Source organism: Aspergillus steynii (assembly GCF_002849105.1).
Source record: "Aspergillus steynii IBT 23096 chromosome Unknown P170scaffold_2, whole genome shotgun sequence".
Lineage (NCBI taxonomy): Eukaryota > Fungi > Ascomycota > Eurotiomycetes > Eurotiales > Aspergillaceae > Aspergillus > Aspergillus steynii.
In genome coordinates this window covers 920,550-941,369 of record NW_020194399.1, presented here as the reverse complement: position 1 = coordinate 941,369, position 20,820 = coordinate 920,550, and the positions used below count along the sequence as shown (strand labels likewise).

Here is a 20,820-nt window from a genome sequence, read left to right as displayed (position 1 = left end):
CGACATAACTAATCTACCCATACACGACAGAACGCCTAATCGTAATCATAATCCTCGAACATAGCATGGCGCATTGTACATACAGATTCGCAAGCACAACAAAAAAACAAGAGCCAGAACATCCATCCATCAAGCACAATCCCCGACCTGAATCCCCCAGATCTTCCAGCGAATTTCCTCTAAAAAGTCGCGTCGAAGCCACGGGCTATCCGACTGTCTTGCCGGGAACGAACCCTCCGTCTCCTCGTCCGTTGTTCGCGCTCGGTCGTCCGACTCGCTTTCAATCCAGCTGAACAGAAGTCGAAGCTGCCAGATGCGGTCGCGGACCTCGTCGGGGTCTGCGCCGCGGCCCAGCATGGCTTGGATCATATTCTGCGCGGTGCTTTCGATCACGAGTCTGCTGTCGACCGCGGATTGGCGCAGCCAGGGGGCGTAGGATACGGTGCTTAGGTTGGATGGGCGGGCGCGTGTGGGGAACGACGCCGGTAGCACCAAGGCCTTTTCGCGGGCGTCGAGTCCTTGAAGGGATTTCAGGTTGAATACCCATTCCCACATGCTTTGCGCGGGCGAAGGAGGCGTGCGGCTGACTGTGCCTGACGTGAGCAAGGCGTTGAGGTTCGGCCATGCTGCCGGTGGCAGGCCCTTGCCTTGGTTTGATATCGACGTGGATGACGGGAGCACGTCCTGCGCCTCTCCATGTCCGGCGAGGGTCGAGACGAATACCGACGAGCCTGTGGGGTTGTAGTTGGTCTTGCGTCGAAGGTAAACAGACTGGTCGCCGAGACGGAATTTCTCGCGGAGGATGGGGTTGTTCGTGAAATCAAGCACCAGAGGCCAGAAGTCGGCACTGCTGACCTCGACTTTAGCAATGTCTCCCAGGTCGGGCAGCAGGCAAGGCGCGGCAATCTTGCGGCTTTCGCCGTTCAAATCCGTCAACGTGATCGGGATGGAAATAGGACGTCGAGAATCAATGTCGCGAGGCACCAGGCAGCGAGGCTCGGCAGCAAGAACCCATAAGTGACGGAATGCCTGAAGGTGGCATTTGTTGTCAAGCACCGTAGTCGGGAAAATCGGATACAACGAGCAGATGAGTGAGGCGATCGCTAGATCGGAGGTCCCCAGGGTGTAGCTCCCTCCACCCAAGAACAGTAAACCGACAGCCATGTGTGATGCCATATGACTGCCGTACGGCGTCTCGGTGTCTACACGACCATGCAGAGAGCGCAGACGTCGGAAGATTGCCAGGTCTCCAGTCCCGGCCATCACTGCCGCTGCTGAGAGCGCAACAACGTCTTGACAGTGTCGAACCGAGTTCCGCGCGAGCTTGCCATCGTAATTCACCACGGGTAACCTGCAGATGCGGATGAATTGATCTAGGTAGGACAGTAGGAGATCTCGCACTGCAGTCTGCGCGGAACCAGCGTAGCGGAGACCTAGAGTGAAACAAAGACCGGCGATGATGTTGAAAAAGGGCATGTCGTCGCTCTTCAGGCGCCGGACACCAGCTAGACGATAACGCCGACGGTAAACCCTTGGCAAGCTCTGAATAAACCATTCATCGCTGGCTTGAATACTGTCCCACATGATGATGTGCCGGGCAAGGGTGCGAAGAAGGAACAAGTCTGGCCGAACATAGTCAAAACGCACGGTCGTATCTGGTATGTTAATCTTCTGTGCCAGGATCTCATCATTGGTCTTCATGAAAATGATTGCCAGGGCAATCGTCGCGCCCGCAGTAGCCCGGTCGAGTATATGGGCCATATCCACGTTCTTGGTTCCCACCGCGACAGCCAGTAGCCTCTCCACGATGTGCATATCTCGCATTCCTCTGAGGTCCTTGCCCTTACCCAAGTTGATGAAACCAAGCGCAAAGCCAGCAGCCAAGCGGTAGCCTTCGTCGCGCAGATCCCCGTGCGATGACGGAGATCCCTCTTCTTGTTCCACGTTTTCGATCTCCGACAACATGACTTCACTCATTCTGCGATGCTGCGAATTACAGTAGAGCAGGCCGATTCCCATGATTCCCGCAGTCTGCGTCAGCGGAGACAGATTGAGCTCGGCCGCACCAAGAGGAAGCATTCTTGTGACGTGCACCGATAACAGACGAGTGATCAGGGTATCCATTGTACCAAGATAGGATGCGGACAGGCCAAGCAACAGCCCAATGGAGGTCATTGTATGCTTTGGTGTCAAATACTTGAAAGCTACCCATTTGGCCAAAGATTTGAGATGTCCGTTGAGGCCTAGTGCAAGCAGGAAACCAGCGTGCCTGTTCGTAAGGTCCTGGGGCTTGTTAAAGAGGATCCACGATGTATCTATTCCCTTGGAGTTCCTCGATATAGCAAGTCCTGTTGAGACGCCATTATGGAAGAAGGCCCAACATACTTTCTCCTCGCTGAATGAAGCCCGGTCGGCGCTGACGGTCACGTTTGAAGGCTTCATAACGCATTGCAATGAGAACGACGGAATCGGTAGTTTCTCGGTCAACAGAGGTAGGCGTCCGCTGAAGGCTAGCATAGCCCGGCCAGTGGGAATTGACAAGGTTCGTAATGTCACAAGCTGCACCACTTCTTTCTGTGCTTCGAGGAGGTCCGAGTCAGTCCATTCAGGCTCAGGGGCACACTCTGCTATGGGGGCTTTAGATTGGTTTAGTAGTCTAGCAGCCTCGATAAAACGCTTGTCTTCACGGAAAATCAATCTCGTTACGGAGAATCTATCCGCTTCAGCGGACGCCTCAAAAGAGTTGATCGCGTCGATATCCAAAGCTGAGGTTCCGATATGATGGAAGTCACGCATTGCCTCGTGGGACAAGATAGGCTGCAATGGCGACGACGGGGGCCCATGGTTGTTGGTATGCATTGAGATGCTTAGATCTTCCCGGTCGATAAGTTCCAATAGCGTCGAGCTCCACGACGTGGAAGCATGCATTTGTGACTTCATGATAATCTCGTACAATGGCGTGGCAACTCCTTCGGGCAAAGTCTCAATGATGCTTCTAGTGAATCCCCAGCGATAGAGGAGCTTGATGCGCTCGAATGCCGTTGATAGGTTGTGCACCTCCGAGAGAAATCCATCCAAAGCCAGAGTCCTTGGGGTCAGGATAAAACATTCTTGCCACAGGCGTCCCTTCCGAGACGTCCGGTCGGATGCAGTCACCAGGCTGAGAAGCGTAAGGAATCGCGATGAGTGTTGTCGCCATGCACTCTCAACATGAGAGAAGATTGAAGGGGGTTGGAACGGCTCTGGGGGTACGTCCAGCGTGGAGATTTGGGTGTTCTCGAATTCCCAGCGGTCTATGCTGGACATCTCCATGCCATAATATGAGCCTTCGGCCCATGTCCAAGATTTCCACCCCAGCCATCCACCAATTTGAGCCAACACAGGGGCCAGGAGTCCCAGGGATTTGCGCGACAGTTCGTTCTCGCAGATGGAAAGCTTCTGTTCTTCTCGGAGAAGATGCAGGCCTACCAGGATCGTACACAGAGCAGCGCGACGTGAACTTTGGCTATAGGAAAGCGCTGTTGGCAGATGGCCATCGTTTCCCACAATCGCCGCGCCCTCAGGCGTTTGCAGGAATTCCCGAGTCAAGGCTGCACATCGAAGCAGATAGGTGTTCTTGCGACAGGTGGATCGGTTTGTGTTTTGCTGTTCGGTTTTCGAGGCTCGTTTTCCGAAGTTCGCATTCAGAGCATCTTCGGCATCTTGCTCGACAATCCATCCCCAGGAGCTATTGTTCATCCAAGGGGCCACGACTCCAGCATAAGCTGATTCCTGGTCCAGCATTGTTTCCCAGCTTTCCAGGTCGACATAGCTTCCGCTACTTGACCGCAGCAATCGTTTCTTTCTTCGCGTCGGCTTTGCGGGCGCTGGTGCCTGTTCGTTCTCGATGAAAGGCACCGCCATTGCAAACAGCACAATGACCAAACTTGTCCATTCTATATCGGTCTCATTTGTCTCCTTTCCACGAAGCCATTTCACGGTTTCCCACCAAGCGGCTAGCATTCCTTCGCCGGCTTTTTCGGAATCCGGCAGTATGAACCGGAAGACCTTAAAGATAGTCTTCACAAGCTCGTTATGAGGCTCCATCTTAATCTGGAGCTTGTGTCTCCTTCCCAGAGAGTCCACCAGATCGAATTTCCCTTGAGTAGAAGGATGGTCGATCCTAGATATAGCGATGGACGAGTCTGCCATGGTCCGGTTCATGCCACTTTCTCTCGGGCGGCTTAATGTGTTAGACGATATACCGTATGTCTCATATAACATGAGATTCTTAGGAATCTCAACTGGTATAGGATTTGTCCATGGAGTCTGCAAGCATAACTCGGATTTCCCTTTATCCCCGGTGCTTAAGGTCACAATCCGCAGAACCTCTCCATCTACGATCTTGCAGGCATCTTGTACACCGGGGAAATGCTGGATGCCAGTTGCTTGTACCACCAAGGACCGTTCCTCGGAGCTCGATCTCTTTTTTGGCTTCTTAGAGAAGAGAGTGTCTTTTTTAGGATGCGTAACCTTGTCTGCCCTGAGATTGATCACGGACATGGATTTTGCATCTTGGTCCACAACGCAAATGGCCAACGTAGCCGAATTTCCATTGGGTTCATTCCCGGTTTCAAAGGGACACAAGGTAATGATCTTCAGGCGTCGGGACCACTTTGACTGACTCGATGTCTGAAAGGTGCCAGAGAATCGGGACGAGAAGCTCTCGACCTTGGATAGCAAAACCTCTTCGGGGAGACCCGACGCAGACTCCTTCAGGTCCATATTCTCGAAGCCTTCGAATAAGCTTTCATCATTCAACTCCTGTAGAAGTTTATCAACGGGGGCGTCAACAAAGCTGCTTGTGGTGCTGTAAACGGAACCATTTCCCGGCGGTAGAGATCCTCGTGGATTGAAACCAAAGCTGCCTCGCGTGCTACTAGCACCTATCGACTGCCGTAGACCTCCATGAGGGACAGAGCTTGATTGACTTCCCGTCGCAAGATCAGAAAACGTAAGTCTATCTGGGCCGGCCGCAAGGTCGGCTCTGGCGAGCAAAGAGCTCACTCTCCGCGAAGTCTTCAATGGCACTCCGATGTCGCCGAAATCCTGTCCCAGTTTTGAGGCCAGATCATCTTCGTCTGGCTTGCCCTCGACCGAGTATTGAGACTGCGACAGTCCCGGTGTGCTCCAATCGTCGCCTCTAGTTCCCAAGCTCTCCCTAGTAGCAGATGGGCGAGCCCCGGGGGTCGTCGTTCCCGTTGTCATCCCAAAGTGGGAACTTCGTCTTTTTGACCGAGTGCCACCTGTTTCCCGTCTCTTCTTCTTTTGAGGGGGCTGAGCGGTTTCATCCTCCCTGTATCGTGCAGTCCATATGGTATACAGCCCCGTGTTGACATTGACTGTTATCACAATTATCAAAGGGCCAGTGGCTAAACTTCGGCTCGAATGAGAAAGTTCATCCTTAGGGGAAACATATACTATCTCATCTGCGGGATCCAAGGTATCAAACCCAGAAGGTCTACTGTTCAAGCTACTAGCCTGGAGCCAGCGCGACGTCTGGTTGGTCACCACGAGTCCCATCTCGGAATGAGGATCCATGAGCGAGAACACCCTAGGAAGCTTTGCATGTTTAGGCGACCGCGGCTTCAAGCCAGTGCTTTGAACGGGGGATATCGTTAGCGAAGGACGCTTCCCTTTTCCCGTGGGTACTTCTAGAGATTGGGAGGCGCGAAAGTCCGTGATTGTAGGTTGAGACGACATGAACGAATTGGGTGGCGCCATTGGATAGAAACTGGGCTCTTTGCTATTTTTATCTTCTTCCTGGACTTTTCTTTGAAACAGTAGGCCTCGGGGTGTTGCGAACACGGAATCGACCTCAAAGGGAAGAGGAACAACATGGCTGGTGCCCGTTAAGAAGAATATGTGCGCCTGCGACTTGAGCACGACCACCAACGCTCGAGATAGTGTGCTGCCATTTTCACCAGTATTGGTCTCTTGGGCCCCTCGTCCACGAACGCTCAAGGTCACACCTGTGGCTGCAACCTTCGACTCGCCAGGTGAAAGTGGGCTATGCGGACCGCGATTGCGGCCAGGGTCGTTGTTTACTCGGGGCCTTCTCCTTTCTCCCCCCGCCCCTTGTTGAGCTTTACCATCGGACCTCTTGATCTTTCCAACGGAGAAGCATGTCAACAGGGCATGTCGAATCTCTTCTTTCTCGAGGTCCAGCCGAAAGACTCTCTTCACCACCCCCGCACGGGACCAGACCACGCAGCTCTTCGTCCATGTAAGTTCGTCCTCCACTAGGCCATCTGGGCCCTCTTCAACACTTGTTGTCCATTCATAGAGGTTCTGAGATGGGTCCGGGGGTAGGAGCTTTTCCGCGACGAGGAAAGGTATGGCCGAGGGTTCGTGGAGGCCAAGGGAACGGACTGTAGCCATTGTCGGCGCGAAAGCTTAGACGTAGTTGTAGGATCTCCGGCACTGTACGCCATGGGATGCACCCATGACCATTTTCAATTCACGCGGCCAAATCGAATCGAGGTGAGGGCGGCGTTGCGGCGTAAGTTGTTTGGGCACGGAGTGGAATACTCGGAGGTGGGTGGACGCGCGAACGCGGCGGGAGCTTTGAATCAGCTGCTTTTTCTTCTCTCCGCAAACCGTCGCTTCTCCCCTCAAAACAACAACTCACTCTCACCCAACCCTCAGTCTACCACCATCTCTCCTCGAGCAGACTACAGATCAACTCTTCTGATCCGAATCGGCGACCGTCTTTCGCTCAATTGACATTTCGTATCTTTTCTGGGGCCTACACCGTGGGTGAACTGTGGTTCGCCCTTCCTCTTCCCTTCCCCCCGGTGCTCAGCAAAGATCGTTCAAGCGCCATCATCCCTGCCAAATGCCTTCCTTTCCATCTAGACCTCTAGTCCGGCCCAGGGACAATGGTCTACAGCTAAGGTATGTATTTCAGCATGCGCGAGAGGAATGTTGCAACACTAACAAGAATCCTTTCATCAGCTATCAACTTCCTCACCGTGTTTACGCCGCGAAAGGCTACCCCGTCCTCGCCCCAAATGGGTCCTCAGTCATCGTGTATGGCTATGAGAATGGCCTGAAAGTCGTTTGGAGAGGAGGGAAAGCGTTCGGTCCGCTCAAACAACCCGTCGAAAGCCACAAGCCGCAGCAGGTCAACGGTAGCGCGGACGATGCGGTCATGATCATTGATTCCGATGAGGAAGACGTTGTTGAACCTCCCAAAAGCGAATCTCCCACTTTTGAGTTCGAGGATGAAGAACCAGAGGTCGATCCTGCCCACCCATACGAAGGGGTCCTGCGTGAAGTCGATATTCCCCTGGCAAGCAGGGTTCTCGAGTTGGCCGTGCCTCACATTTCCCCTGGGGCCGCACGCTCGTCACTCGACCCTTTTCCTCCAGTCCTGAATGATACCATTGTCATCGCCGCCGTTTGCGCCGACTACTCGACTCGGATTGTGGCTTTGCCTTTGGCCCCTCCTCATCCCTCCAAAACCGATGTCGCCTCGTGGGTTCAGACGCTCTCGATCAGCGGAGGCGTATCGCATCAAGAGATCCCCCGTGGAGTGAGCATCACTTTCACTTATCAGGAAACCGAGCAGACCGATGAATTGCCCAGGACTCGAAGCCGTGCAGCATCTCGATCCAAAGAGACAGGCAGGTGGGATCTTCTTGTGGCGACTCATTCCGCGGAATCGTCTGGTCTGCTTATATTACATCGCATCCACATTGCGGAAGGATCAGGAGCTCACCGATTCCTTGATGACGAGATTGAGACCAAACGTCGCTACCTCCCGACCCCGGCCAAGAGCATCTCGTTCAACCCATCCTCTTATCCATCCCCTCGACACTCGACATTGCTTGTTGCGTTCCACAACGGGTGTGTCAAGATCTATAACTGCTTTTCCACAAGACCTTCCAGGGCCTCGCGACGATCTTCTGGTCCTCAGAGCGACTTTGAAACGTCCGAGACGGAAGGCAAGTGGCTTATCACTCTCTACCCTGGTTTTGAGGCGTCCTCCGCGCAGCGCAAAACAATCATCCATGCGGAATGGGTGCTTGGAGGGCGTGCTGTGATGGTCCTCATGGCCGACGGCGAATGGGGAGTATGGGATATCGAAGGAGCGGGTCCAGGCACCGCCAAGGGACCTCTCCAGCGCCAGTCCAGCGTCCAGGGGGTAACAGGCGGCTCTCTGACTGCCTTTTCGGTCAGCGGCCGTATTCTGAGTCCGCTCCCCGGGGGCAGTCGAGCTGAGGCAAGCGGATCTTTTGTTGAACAGAGACCGAAATTTGCGCCGTTGACTCCGTCCACGAAACGTGTGCGGGAAGATACACTACTGAAGGGCGCCACTGTCGGCTCGACCAACCCGTCGTTATGTGGCGAGATCTCAGTTTATCAGACCAATTCCTATCGGGATTCTCTCCCCGACGAATCAATCCTACTACGCCATGGCAACCAAGCTGCGGCAATTCCCAGTCTCCTGTCGCTATGGCGGAATGCCGTGAAGACCACGGGGACTTTTGACGCGTCTAACCGCTGCCGAGTCTCTGCCATTCAGGACATTGTCTTGATGGGTGAACATTTGAAGGGCATCGGACATCTCCCTGCTGCCTCCCGCCAAAGCCGTGATGCCCAAGGTGACAGCTTCGATATTCTTATCACCGCCGAACACAGGATCATGATAGTCGCTCCCAAGCTGAGAGAACCTGAACCAGCCCCCATCTCTCGGCTATCAACAAGTCAGACACCAACCACAGAGACTGATCAAGTCATGCTTCGACGGGGCGAGCTTGACGTGGAGGGAATGGACCGGCTTCTAAGCGGCATGACGGGTGGCAATCGGTCTTTGCGCATCGGAAGTCCCACCAAGCGGACGCGGATCTTTTCATAGGATCTTGAACACCTGATATCTCAAGGCCAACACTAGTTGCCGTTCAAGCCGTTCAGCTCTGAACTTTCTGAGCCTGCACCCGAGGTATGGTTGCGAATGTAGGATAAATATGGAGCCTGACCGATCATGGCGATCCAAAGATACCCAATTTGAACATCTTCAAAGTCGTTTCGCCTTCCTTATCCCGTTTCATTCTTTCTCCCTTATACTTCCACATTCGCGCTGCAAGGTGGAGCGCAAGGCGAGGACCATGCCTTGAAATCCTTTCTCCGGAAGGGATAAGCTCTGTATCGGATGCGATATATTGAATGGGCTTAAGCCCTTCCCATCATAGCCAGTTCGCTGGACCTTGTGAGCCATGACGGTGTAACCGTCAACCCTTTCAGCACGTGTTGGATCCCTGTCTGTCCTGTTTCCTCGTCCTGTCGTTGATTCGTCCAAGCCTCGGCGGGATAGATCCTGATAACCTGTGGGCAACTACAGGGACTCATTCTATCCTGGACATGTCTACATCAGTGTCAGTATGAAGGGGACGGGCAGCAGTCAACTCGGAGCTGAACGGGCATGGAAACAAGAGAGAATGGGGACATCTCATTGTAGACGGGTTAATTAGTAGACCTGACCTGTTGCGTGGAATCGTATTCGACGCAATGAAACCTCTGCTTGTTTATCCAGGTAAGGACGCATTTCCCCAAATCGACATTCTTGCCTTGAATCCTGGCCCTTCTTTGCCTGTAATGTAGACACTGTAACCGCACGTGATCCCTGCGGAGATAAGATCTCCTTACATAAGCGCCGATAAGATCGGAGAAGCATCGCGATCCCCGCCGTTCATTATTAATGGAATTCCCCTCCTCCGCAACAGCTGCGCCAGACCATGCCGTGAGAACGAAAGAAATCAGCACTCAATTGACCCTCTATCCTATCCACCGGATCCCAAAATGGCCGAATCCACGAATCCCCCGAAACGGAGTAAGTCCACGCTGTCGCAGAGCATGCATCCCCTCCCTCCACATCCATATCCATCCCACCCTTCAATCAATACAATACCAATCGACGATCCCAAACAACTTCCTAACCTAGAACCAATCCCCCCCCCCAGTCTGGGCCTCCCTAATCACCAACCTCGACTACCTCCCGGGCCTCCTCACCCTCTTCCACTCCCTCCGCTCCACCAACACCCAATACCCCTTCGTCGCATTCTACACCTCCTCCTTCCCAGCAGAGGGCCAAGCCGCCCTGCACGCCCGCGGGATCCGAACCCAACCCGTCCCGAACCTCCAGCCCGGCCAGAGCAGGGAGTACGCGCACGATCCACGCTTCCAGGAGACGTGGACGAAGCTGGTGGTGTTTTCGCTGGTCGAGTATGACCGCATCGTCCTGCTGGACGGGGACATGCTGGTGAGGCGCAATATGGATGAGTTGATGGAGATGGAGCTAGATGAGGGTCAGGGCGAAACCGAGGGCGAGGAGACGGGGAATCGCGTCTTCGCGGCAAGTCATGCCTGCGCGTGCAATCCCCTGAAGAAGTCGCATTATCCGAAGACTTGGTATGCACCCCCTCCCCCACCCCGTGGCTGAACGCTGTCTAGCGACCAGGTGCTCTGAGTCTCGCTAACGCTCACCACGAACAGGATCCCCTCCAACTGCGCCTTCACAACACAACACGCGACGCCCTCCGCGGCGCAAACCTCCGGCGCGCCGTCGTCCACCGGCGTGGGGATGCTGAACAGCGGACTCCTCGTGGTCGTACCATCACAGAGCACGTTCTCCCTGATCCGAGATGCCATGGACACGCCGTCGCGGACAGCGGGGTACGACTTCCCGGACCAGGAGCTGCTCTCGGACGTATTCCGGGGGCGGTGGGTGGCGCTGCCGTACGTGTATAATGCGCTGAAGACGCTGCGGTGGGAGGGGGTGCACGATGCGATCTGGCAGGATGAGCAGGTCAAGAACGTGCATTACATATTTGCGAAGAAGCCGTGGCATGAGGACCCGGTGGCGGAGGAGGCGGAGATGGACGAGACGAATCGGTGGTGGTGGCGGGCGAATTTGGAGCGGCAGCGCGGGGAGCGCGAGGGGGGAATTACCGATGGGTATTGATGGCTACTAGACTATCGGGGCAGGCTGTTTGCTTGTTGTGATCAGGTTTGTGGGTTTGGTTCATCCAATGTATATACAGTAAGTACTTTGCCCCAACTCCGTCGCCGGAGGTGGTTCTTATTTACTTGAAACGCCATGGAATAGACATCAGATGAAAGCACCAAGTCAGGAAGAGTAACCAGCAAGATGACAACAGAATTGGTAGACTATATATACAGCCTATTTAGAGAGAGAGAAAGAAGACAGATGAATAGACATAAAACAAGATCCAAACAGAATATCTAATGCAACACAAATGCGATCTGGGAATGTATCCTAAAGCACAGTTCCCCCGTCTATCCAGTATATCCAAGGGAATCCAATTCCTTGCGCACTGACTCTTCGGTTTGGATCTTCTTCATCTGCGTGTCTTCCAGCTTCTCCCCGCCCGCAAGCCGCATTTTCAGCTCGTCGATCGCCCGGATCTTCTTCAAAAGTCCGCGGATCTTCTTTTCCTGCGCGGTGGGGGCACCGGCGGCGTCGTCAGCGACGTTCACGTTCACGGGCGCAGCCGCCTTGGCCGGAGCTGCCGCACCGTTGGTTTGGTTGTTGGCGTTCTTGCGCTCGGCGTGGTTGGCCTTGGAGCGGTTGTTCTCGTGGCCCTTGTCGCCGCGGCGGTCCGGGCTGCGTGCCGGCGGTGCCGCTTCTCCGTCCTCCCCGTTGGGGCTGATCTTCTTCGCCTCGCGCTTCTTCTTGTTTCTGGCGGCCGACTTGGAGAGCTTCTCGGGCTGGTCGGCACCGGGGGGAAGAGCAACGCCTCCTCCAGGAGCGGCTCCCGGGGGAAGGAATTCCTCAGCGCCCGGCACGTCGCGTCTCCGGGGTTTGCCGAATCCGTTCAGAGAAGAACCGCCGTTGGCGCCATCCCGAACGTAGGCGGCACCGCCCTGATCCTCTCGCTTGAAGGCCAAGGGCGTCGTCTGACCACGAGCGCCGGGAGGACGGTACGCGCCGGCCGGCTTCACGGGCGCCTTCCGGGTGCTGAGATACGCGGCAGCCGAAGGGTGGGGGGCCGGGAGAGGGTTGAACGGATCGCTCAGAGGGTGCTGGGTGGTCGACTGCGGTCTCCAGCTGACGTCGTAGAGCTCGGTCATTTCCTCGTTGTACATCAAAGCCCCGCTGACGTGCCAGAGACGAATTCCATTGTCCACTCTGAGACGAGGGCTGGTGGTGGCAGTCAGAATAAACTGGCCGTCAGGGGACCATTCGCAAACACTCGCGTTCGACGCCTCCACGGTGGTGATCTTGAAGTAGTTCTTCTCGAGGTCGTAGAGGTCCATCTGGCCCGCCAAGTTTCCGAAGCCAGCCACCAAGACGAACCGGCCGTGAGGAGAAAACTGGATGGTGTTTCGAGGGGCCAGGGGGAAGCTATGCTGGGGAACACCACGGAAGTTGAAGATGGTGGTCTTGGCGGGCATGTAACCGTACACAACGCCGAACTCTTTCGAGTTGGGAGACCAGGTCACGTCATGAATGGGGCCCTCCTTGTCTATCAATGAATCAGCACCTGTGGCTCCAGGAACGAAAAACAGAAAACATACCCAGGTCCACACGGGAATCAAATCCTCCGCTAGCACCCAGAAGGTAAAGAGTGGTCTCGCCGTAGTAACTCTTGCCAGAGCGGTCGACGTCGGTCTGTGCAAGCACAATCAAGGTGTTACCGGAGGCATTCCACTTCAGCTGAACCTTGTCGCCCTTGAAGAAGGTCTTCTGCGAGACCGGCGCGCCGAATTGCGGCACCATAAACACTTTGACGGCAGCGGGTTGTCCCTATGGATTCAATTCAATCAGTCAGATGTTGGCAGTCATTGTTTCATAGTTCAGAACTGACCTTGCGCTCGGGGATAAAGACCGCAACCGCTTGGTTCTTTCCGGGCGACAGCGCAAAGTCGCTAACGCCTTCCACGCGCAGCTTGTTCCAGACCTTCGACAGGTTGTCACTTTCGTAGAACTGGACCTCATTGGTGACCACACGAGCGCAATGACGCTCATCAGACGTGTACTGAAGGTTCCAGCCTGTCTGCGACTTCTGAACGTAACTGCCGACGATCGTGTGCTCGTCTCCATTGCTGTCAGCAGGCGTCTCCACCACCTTCCACACCTTCAAGTTCTTGACGGCGTCACCGTTGGCATCCTTGGTGGGGCGCTGCCAGGTAATCAGGTAGGTTCCGAGCGGCGAGAATCCCAGTTCAAAAACGTTGTCGGCGGGGATACTGGTGATGGCATGGCCGACGGAGGGATCAACGATGGTAACCCTGGGAGGCGATCAGTCACGGGGTCTTGTTTCTCTGGCGACTGCGGAAGATCGGCGAGTATGCTTACTTGTCTGGAGACGCCCACGCAAAATACCGGCCGCAGGGAGAATAGGCACTGCAACGGAGGTTCCCCTCAGGTCTGCAGGGTGCATGTAGGTCAGCCAATTATTCGAGTCGTCAGATAGTAAGCGTGGATCCGGCATACTTCTCAAACCCCGACAAAGGCCCATAAACGGGAGCTGCATCAAAGATGCCAATGCCCTTAACAGTTCGGTCTGCGAAATTTCCAAAGAGTCAGTGATTTTGTTGTCGAATGCCGGGCGCATGCTCTAAATGGCTCGAAAACCACTCGAACCCTACTCGAATCGAGGAGGGAGGCGAGGGAGACGAAGGTGAAACGTACACGCAAGCTGTGTAGGAGCAGCCATGTTGACTCTAGTTTAGCCTTCTCTTCTGTGTAAAATCGAGTTTATCAAAAAGTCACAATCGCAGTGGAACGTGCGCGTGCAGGTGCAATGTTCCAAGACTTCGGCGAATCCGGTCTCGTGAAAGGTACTGAGTGGGATGCAGCCCGGCGGCGCAGTGAGTAATACCGGGGAGGATGGCGCGAGGAACTCAGGTAGGGCTGGAAAAGATGACGTCTGGACGAGCGTCTGGTAGCGGCCGAGACGTGGAGAGCGAAGATAACAACAATCGACCAAATTGGGGGTGCTCTGGAGCTGCGGGCAATGCGTGGCGAGATGTTGTTTGTCTGACGCAGCAAAGACACACAAAGAAACCGACGGGTTGAAGTGACAACGAAGGCAAATTGGAGAAGTAGTCGGGTCTCCCAGAGAATCCTCGATGCTAGACAAGTCAATGCCAGCAAAAGATGAGACAAGGAAGACTGGAGGGGATTGCGGGTGGGGAGGACGAAAGGTGGTGGTGGTGAGGGAGAGCGTTGGAGGGTGAAGAAAAGAAGGGAAGAGTCGAAGTGGGAAAACTCGAGTTGGTTTTCGCCGCAGCCCCAAGCAAAAGTGCGGGCAGAACCAACTGCAGAACCGCCACGAGGTCGATCTTCTCGCTGTCCCCCGGAGGTTTTTCTGCTGTGCAGTCCCTCGGGCATTCCGTGTCTTTTTTTCGGTCGTTTGAGGACAATCGATTCTTTTGGCTCCGCATGGTTCATTGTTAATTGTCCATTGTTCCTATCCATGGACCTACGGCGGACCGGCACTCTTCTGGTGAATCAGTTCAATTCGATCAAAACAACATATACTAAGCAAGTGAACCTCCTGAGAAATACTGCCTACTATCCTACAAATTCCGTGAGATCAATCCAGCCTAAGACGAGCTTCCCAAGCTCTTTTTCCGAGAATCCTTGGTCCGATCCTGGCCGTCCCATACAATTACAATTTCCGCACGCTCAACTTGTTGCTGAACAGACCCATTGAGGCAAAAGCTTATTTCACCTTTCCTTTTCCTTCTCCTTTTTTATTATTTTATCGTTTCTTTTTTTGGTGTCACCTCTGCGTTCATCTGGTGGTTCGTTTTCTTCCATTCTTCGTGAAACACTCCGTCGATCAACCGAGACGCTGCTCGCTGATCGGATCGCCAGGCACATCTGGATCCGACGGCGTCGCCATTCGGGGAGTTCTCACCGTTGTGTCGACCACGTCACGGTCATAGGTCATGCCGTCGACCATGCGAGCATCTTGTGCGGGCTCGGGGGTGACTGATCCCGTCGGTGACATCGCAGAGGGCGCCCTCGCGCTATCGCCCGACAGATGAGAGAATGACGCAATGGGGTTGGATCGACTCGTTGGACTGCCCAGGGAGGTCGGGCGACCTCCAGAGGAGGTGCGGTTGAGCCCGGGATGCGAGATGGGGCCGCTGATAGTGCTGGCACCCTCTCCAAACCCGACCAGACTGGCATCTCCCTCGCTGATATTTCCCACGCTGGATGTGCCGTCGTCGGGGTCTTCGCTCATCTTATCGACATCGGGTGCATCGCTGCTACTGGCCCAGGTCGTGCGGGCTCCCACACTGCCCGTGGCGCTAGCGCTACCCACCGTGCTTCTCTCTTTCAGTCCCATCCCGCTGTCGAAGTAGCCTGGAGTTTGCATATTCGGGGGCACAGTGGTCGGTTGGGAAGTAGTCGAACCCCCCGCCCGCGCGGTGGCCACCCGTTCTAACCCCGCCAGGCGAGAAATGCGATCGGCGCGTTCTGCTTCCAGAGTAGTGGAACTCAAGGAGGTGGAAGGCGAATGGTGCGCATGGCGACCGTGAGGTAGAGGCTGGCCTTGATGGCCGTCTTTGATGGCGGTTGTGGACAGAGCCGAGAGGGAGGTGGTTCCAGAGTTCGGGGTCCCTCTGACAGACTGCCGTTAGTGGACTAGATTCAAGCGATCACAGCAAGACCAGAAAAGAAAAAGAAAGAAAAAAGGGTCAACCTTACGGGCCCATGTCCGAAGGAGTGACCGGATCCGAAGGGGGTGGAGGAAGGTTAATCAAAGTCGGAGTTGTCATGGTTGACGCTGGTGTCGGATTGCGACTGTTTCAAAGTCACGATGAGAAGAGAAGTGAGCGAGAAGAGGTTAAGTAAAGGTCGGTCCTAGATAAGGAGGGAGGGACAATAACAGGCTAAGAAGATAAGAGAAAAGGACGTAGTATCTCCCGAAAAGAACCTGAATGAGAAAGAAGAGTCGGTATTTGAATGCAATCAAGAGTCAGTCAATTCGAGGGTCAAGAGCACAAGAGCAAAGCAATCCTATATGAATGGCGTGAGCTGTGAAGGTGATCGAGACGGCAAATCGAGCGTGGGATGGCGGCGAAAAGAAGACCCAAGGCGCCGGCTCTCCACAGCCGGGATTAAGGTTTGGTTTCAATAAGATTCGAAGGGGGAGAATGGAGTTATGGAACCAAAGTCGAGGATGGCGATTGGAAACACAAAGTGAGGCTGCACCGCGACGTCATCCGAGACAATCTAGACGCTGCGTAGAAGACCCAGCAGGCCGCGCTTGACTTTCCGTTCTGCGTGAGGGTTCCTGGTTCTGAATTCGAATTCTCAGGAAGAGATCGATCGAGGCAGTCCATTCCATGCGATATCGCATCGCACATCCTCGCGAGGAAGAAAGAGAGACGGCAAATCCCCTGATCGGCTGACGTCACCGTCACGGGTGCAGGTGACCAATCAGACGGGGCCTGAGTCAGCGCCATTGTCTGTACTATTTAGGTAGATAGGTAGATAGAAGGTATGGAGGTAGCCAGGAGTAGATACGACAGATCGAGGGATGAACGCTACGAATATCTACCATGATCCTCTCTACTCGGTCGAACACGGGCGGCATACCAATCGTAAATCGTGCATCATCCTAACCATGACGTACAAAGCTATATAGGACACAATCAACCCCCTCCCCTTTTAAACAGTTGCCAGTCCCCACTCGGGATTATCATGTAGCTCCCTCCCCCTTGCTTCGCCGTTATGTGCTTACCATGCAGCATTCCATTAGTTACCTAGTGGCTGGCCTTGCGGTTTTCATAGTGACCGCGCAGGTCGTCCACCTCTTTCTGTAGGCGGGTCAGGTCGGCCAGAATGTCCCGCGCATTCGAGGGTTCCGGTGTGAATGCTGGGTTCTCCTCCGCCCGTTTCTCCGACCGGAGACTCGTAGAACGAGTCTCGTCACTGCTGTGATTACTGGACCCCCGGGTGCGCCGCGGAGGTGGAGGAGGGGGCAGGGGGTTCTGCTGTGATGCCCGCTTATTCAACGATGCCCTGGGGTTAGAGGGCGACGTAGAAGCCGACGTGTCCGCGACCGAGGTGGACGATTTCGACTCCGACGTTTGGATGGAAAGAGGAGGACGCTGGGAGGAATTCTCGTCAGAGGACGAGGTGTCGATCCGCGCATCCCGAGTCCGAGCCGGGTTTAATGACCAGGAGCCCGGACTCGGAGGAGGCGATTCGGCCGTGACATCCACTTTGATAGGCGGCATCGATAACCGTGCCATGTTAGCTTTAGAATGCGTCGTTTTGGATCGCCTCATCTGGCTGTGTCGCCGCGCGAGCGGTGGCGTCGGGGGTCGTTTGTGCTGAGATTGGCTACGTCGCAAAGACTCGCCGGGTCGCTCCAATTGTGACTTCTCTCCCAGTCCAGCAAAGTAGCCTCCCTCCGACTGAGCGGGTCGCGGTGACAGGGAGGCCTCCGAGGGGGACCCATGGAAAGAATAGCGGTTGGTAGGCCTGGCCGGTTCGGGCTGAGAGAGGGAGGACGCCGTGCCGGAGGTGGGACTGATCAACCTTCCATGGTGACTCTTCGGTGGAGGTGGAGGGACCTTGTCGCGGTTACCTGAGCGGCTGGCAAGAGGTTTGGGGTCTCGTCCGACCCCCGGGAAGTGTGCAATGCCCGGATGCGCCGGCGTCTGGGATACGTCCGTGACGCTGCTGTTTGTCGTACGGGTGCCGCCGTGAGGGGTCAATGATCGGATAGATGCATTGGAGCTGGCAACGGGGGCATTCTCGCCGAGTGGCCTGGCGTTCTCCTGTCCTGGATACTGGTCGTGGGTTCTGCTCCTCGACGGTAGCCCAGCAGGTACCCCGAAGGCTGTCGCAGAGACGGGAGGGGCGGAGGGGAGACCTGGTTGCCGGGTCCGGCGGAATTCTTCGTCGGGAAGTTCTCGAGAGAGATTTGAAGGGTTTGAGGTAGGAAACTGAGCTGGCTTTCGCCGGACCCCCTCATCGTCACTCAGATCCGAGTGTTGACGGAAGGGGTCGGAGACAGACTGATCATCCGAGGACAACGAATCGTCGTTGCTCGGCGTGGGATTTGGGGAAGGAAAGTCGGGGATGCCATTCGGATTGAAAGAGGTATCGGGGACGGTATACGCAGGAGGGACGGAAAAGTACGAGCTCCCAGAGGTCGAATGGGATGAAGGAGGGCCTGCGGGATCTGCGATGGTCAGCCTTGCAACTTCATCCAACGAGTCGATACTTGGAGAACGCGGCAATGACGGGTCCAACTCACCCTCGGGCTTCTTAGGGCGGAAAGGATTTAATCCAGACATCGCAGTGAAGACGGAGGGCACTGACCATGAGAGCAAGGGACGATTGAGGGGGCGAGGAGGATGAAAGGGACAAGAGTTGCCAACGTCGGCGGAATGAAAGGGTGTTGACGGCCGCTGACCATCCGGCTTCCGGGCAGCTGCTACGCGTTACGCTCTGCAGTGCGCTTTACAATTCGCTTGCCTACCAGCGATCAACGCAGGGAAATTCGTGGCCGTTTACATTCTCCCGGGATTTCCATTCTTTTTTAAACAATCAATCGCACAGAATGACAACATGCAAGGGCTCGAGGGTTAGGCAACGACAGGGGGAAAAGGGGAAGAAAGGTATATGATACAGCGAAGGCAACAACAGGAAAAGAATCAACCAAAACAACCCAAAAAATAGGATAAGAATAAAATAAAAATGAGATCATCAATGCAAAAACCACCGTCCCAAGAAAGAAAGAAAAAAAAAAAAAAAGACAAAAGAAAAGAAACACCCTGGATGGTACACAATGAAAGAGATAAATGGTCATCACAATTTCCTCCCCCACAATCCAATGTCCGAGAAAGAAGGGTATCAAGTGGCCCGTTTATTATGAAACCTAAGAAAATCACATCTGTTCGCCTCCTGTACGGATCCTGCTGGTATTGTCGACGGTCAACTGTAGACTGTAGACATTTTGCCGGTCCTTGATTTATTCCTCCTCATACACATGCCACTCGCCGTCCCCGAAGAACGACTGAGCCAACGACTTGCCACTCTCCGTGGGTTGGCTGAAGGCCATCTGCTCCTTGGGGATCTCCATGCCGTAGATAAAATTACTGACGACGCAATCGAGGAGATCCATGGCGATTCCTTTGCGCCGGGACGATCCGGAAGTCCAGATGCGCGAGATTCCCACGATGGCGGGATGCGTCTCTGCGCGGGCTGAGACCGCCGAGTCGGTGCCGTTTGGCTGGGCGGACGGTTTCTCGACTGGCCGCGACTCCCAGATCCGCTCCGTCAAGCACGCCCCGACACAGCGACTATCCTTCATGTGTAGAAACACCTTGTAGCGGTCGACCTTCTCCGACGAGCCGTTCGTGCGTAGGTGTCTAGGCGTTTCCACCTGGCTCCATAGGACGTCGTCCTGGATCTCGGGAGACGACAACTCCTTGCCAATCACCTCCAGCACCTTTTTGGCCTGGTTTTTCGCGGTCGGAGATGCCTTCCGATCGACGATGACCACGTATCCTTCCTCAAAACGGGTCGCTTCGTAAACCCATCGCGACGCATTCGCTCGCATAAACGCCTTGCCCAAATCCACGCCCGTCGAGTTCATGTCGTGGAACTTCTTGTGTAGCGACGCATCCTCCGCGTTCGAGGGCACGTATTCCATGCCGCAGGTCGAACACGTCCTCCGCACTTCGTGGCCCAGGTCGATCTGCATTTGCTTCAACGCGGGTGGCGGCTGCTGCTGCGACTGCGGTTGTTGCGGTTGCTGCTGCGAGGGCTGTGACGTGGCCGCCTTTTTCTTGGGGGCTTCTGTCGACGCACGCACGCTGTTCGAGTTGACCTCGGTGAGCGGCGTGCCATTCCCGGGGTCCTTGGTGGAAGAATGCTTGCGCTTGAGAAAGGAGAAAGTCGGTTTTCGCGTGTTTGCCGGGGGAGGCGACAATCGAGGCGGTGGAGATGACGGCGGGGTCGATAGATCGTCTTCTTGCGTGCCCTCAGAGAGCAGAATGGAGTTGCGACGCGACGGGCTGGACAGCACGGCGGCTGAAGACTCGCGGATGGCGTACTGCAGGCTATTCTCTGCCTCGTCGGACTCGTTCCCGGACGGCTGCTGGACGCGTCGTTTTTTGGCCGCCGGGCGCTGGTCGTCGTCGTAAACCCGCCATGAGGGTCTACCGTACGTTTTCATCATAAGACCTCTGGAGGGGAGCGAGGAAGGGCAGATTTCCAACGTTAGCCGCAAGTGGTGGGATTCAAGGGATGGGGATGGGGACAGGACCGGGGGGGGCAAACACGTACCGCTTGAATGAATTGGTTACAGTCCACGGCATCTCCTTTCTTTCACGGCATGAATTGGACTGAGCCGAGCATGGATGACCTTAGGCAGGTAAAACTGAGAGCAGGAGGGGAGAGGGGAGAGAGAATGGGGACAAAAAGGGGTGGTGAGCGAGGGTTAATATTAAGTATGGGATTAATTTAGGAGTATTTATGATGCCGATGATGATTGATTTTATTTTCACGGAAGGCGGCGGCGCTGATCGACAAGTGACGGAACGCGTGCGAAGGGCGCTAGTCCGCTTTTAGTCATATTGCTCTTCTTTCTGCCTTTGCTTTGCTCTCTCTCTCTCTCTCTCTCTCTGGCTCTCTGCCTTGCGCCCGGGACTGGCTTACCTGCGATGAGTTGGATTCCAACACAAATGATTTCGATGATTCCGCGGATTTCGCTGATTCCACTGATGCAATTCGGGTTGGTCAAGGCCAACGGAATACTTCCACCCGATCAACGG

General features: G+C 55.0%; 9 protein-coding genes across 9 annotated transcripts; 2 read left to right on the top strand and 7 right to left on the bottom strand.

Annotated features, from left to right (window-relative positions):
- Window positions 1-28: 28 nt before the first annotated feature.
- On the bottom strand, window positions 29-6,552 carry P170DRAFT_401103 (anaphase promoting complex subunit 1). Its single transcript, XM_024846358.1, has one exon. The coding sequence runs from the start codon at window positions 6,418-6,420 to the stop codon at window positions 130-132; it is 6,291 nt and encodes a 2,096-aa protein (XP_024707005.1). The 5' UTR covers window positions 6,421-6,552; the 3' UTR covers window positions 29-129.
- Window positions 6,553-6,877: 325 nt separating this feature from the next.
- Window positions 6,878-8,902, top strand: P170DRAFT_443869 (uncharacterized protein; the record flags this gene model as incomplete). Its single annotated transcript, XM_024850592.1, has 2 exons — window positions 6,878-6,936; window positions 6,997-8,902. 2 exons carry the CDS (start codon window positions 6,878-6,880, stop codon window positions 8,900-8,902), a joined length of 1,965 nt encoding a protein of 654 aa, XP_024707004.1.
- Window positions 8,903-9,458: 556 nt separating this feature from the next.
- Window positions 9,459-11,206, top strand: P170DRAFT_83586 (glycosyltransferase family 8 protein). Its single transcript, XM_024855408.1, has 6 exons — window positions 9,459-9,577; window positions 9,768-9,874; window positions 10,005-10,303; window positions 10,355-10,452; window positions 10,537-11,083; window positions 11,150-11,206. The coding sequence occupies exons 2-5, from the start codon at window positions 9,844-9,846 to the stop codon at window positions 11,003-11,005; spliced, it is 897 nt and encodes a 298-aa protein (XP_024707003.1). The 5' UTR covers window positions 9,459-9,577; window positions 9,768-9,843; the 3' UTR covers window positions 11,006-11,083; window positions 11,150-11,206.
- A 134-nt stretch (window positions 11,207-11,340) lies between these two features.
- On the bottom strand, window positions 11,341-13,724 carry P170DRAFT_471625 (translation initiation factor 2A; the record flags this gene model as incomplete). The annotated part of the gene is made up of 6 exons (XM_024852860.1): window positions 11,341-12,530; window positions 12,583-12,811; window positions 12,873-13,296; window positions 13,364-13,435; window positions 13,502-13,571; window positions 13,700-13,724. The coding sequence occupies 6 exons, from the start codon at window positions 13,722-13,724 to the stop codon at window positions 11,341-11,343; spliced, it is 2,010 nt and encodes a 669-aa protein (XP_024707002.1).
- Window positions 13,611-14,671, bottom strand: P170DRAFT_83623 (uncharacterized protein). Its single transcript, XM_024855409.1, has one exon. It carries the CDS (start codon window positions 14,486-14,488, stop codon window positions 13,769-13,771), a length of 720 nt encoding a protein of 239 aa, XP_024707001.1. The 5' UTR covers window positions 14,489-14,671; the 3' UTR covers window positions 13,611-13,768.
- A 184-nt stretch (window positions 14,672-14,855) lies between these two features.
- Window positions 14,856-15,801, bottom strand: P170DRAFT_348657 (uncharacterized protein; the record flags this gene model as incomplete). The annotated part of the gene is made up of 2 exons (XM_024843690.1): window positions 14,856-15,645; window positions 15,731-15,801. 2 exons carry the CDS (start codon window positions 15,799-15,801, stop codon window positions 14,856-14,858), a joined length of 861 nt encoding a protein of 286 aa, XP_024707000.1.
- Window positions 15,802-16,732: 931 nt separating this feature from the next.
- P170DRAFT_83457 (uncharacterized protein) lies at window positions 16,733-18,529 on the bottom strand. Its single transcript, XM_024855406.1, has 2 exons — window positions 18,297-18,529; window positions 16,733-18,221 (listed from the first exon to the last, which is right to left on the bottom strand). Exons 1-2 carry the CDS (start codon window positions 18,334-18,336, stop codon window positions 16,792-16,794), a joined length of 1,470 nt encoding a protein of 489 aa, XP_024706999.1. The 5' UTR covers window positions 18,337-18,529; the 3' UTR covers window positions 16,733-16,791.
- A 1-nt stretch (window position 18,530) lies between these two features.
- P170DRAFT_83456 (uncharacterized protein) lies at window positions 18,531-18,932 on the bottom strand. The gene has a single exon (XM_024855405.1). The coding sequence runs from the start codon at window positions 18,849-18,851 to the stop codon at window positions 18,582-18,584; it is 270 nt and encodes an 89-aa protein (XP_024706998.1). The 5' UTR covers window positions 18,852-18,932; the 3' UTR covers window positions 18,531-18,581.
- An 81-nt stretch (window positions 18,933-19,013) lies between these two features.
- P170DRAFT_422678 (ESCO family N-acetyltransferase) lies at window positions 19,014-20,364 on the bottom strand (the record flags this gene model as incomplete). The annotated part of the gene is made up of 2 exons (XM_024847458.1): window positions 19,014-20,205; window positions 20,333-20,364. The coding sequence occupies 2 exons, from the start codon at window positions 20,362-20,364 to the stop codon at window positions 19,014-19,016; spliced, it is 1,224 nt and encodes a 407-aa protein (XP_024706997.1).
- Between the last annotated feature and the right edge of the window lie 456 nt (window positions 20,365-20,820).

What these genes read in the sequence shown, in the direction of transcription:
- P170DRAFT_83456 (XM_024855405.1), bottom strand. Translation starts at nt 18,851, where the DNA reads ATGACCATTTATCTCTTTCATTGTGTACCATCCAGGGTGTTTCTTTTC.
- P170DRAFT_401103 (XM_024846358.1), bottom strand. Translation starts at nt 6,420, where the DNA reads ATGGCTACAGTCCGTTCCCTTGGCCTCCACGAACCCTCGGCCATACCT.
- P170DRAFT_83586 (XM_024855408.1), top strand. Translation starts at nt 9,844, where the DNA reads ATGGCCGAATCCACGAATCCCCCGAAACGGA. An exon ending in CACGAATCCCCCGAAACGGA is followed by an intron (nt 9,875 to 10,004) that starts GTAAGTCCACGC and finishes CCCCCCCCCCAG; the next exon opens with TCTGGGCCTCCCTAATCACC. An exon ending in TCGCATTATCCGAAGACTTG is followed by an intron (nt 10,453 to 10,536) that starts GTATGCACCCCC and finishes CACCACGAACAG; the next exon opens with GATCCCCTCCAACTGCGCCT.
- P170DRAFT_83457 (XM_024855406.1), bottom strand. Translation starts at nt 18,336, where the DNA reads ATGTCTGGATTAAATCCTTTCCGCCCTAAGAAGCCCGAGG. An exon ending in CCGCCCTAAGAAGCCCGAGG is followed by an intron (nt 18,222 to 18,296) that starts GTGAGTTGGACC and finishes TGACCATCGCAG; the next exon opens with ATCCCGCAGGCCCTCCTTCA.
- P170DRAFT_83623 (XM_024855409.1), bottom strand. Translation starts at nt 14,488, where the DNA reads ATGGATAGGAACAATGGACAATTAACAATGAACCATGCGGAGCCAAAA.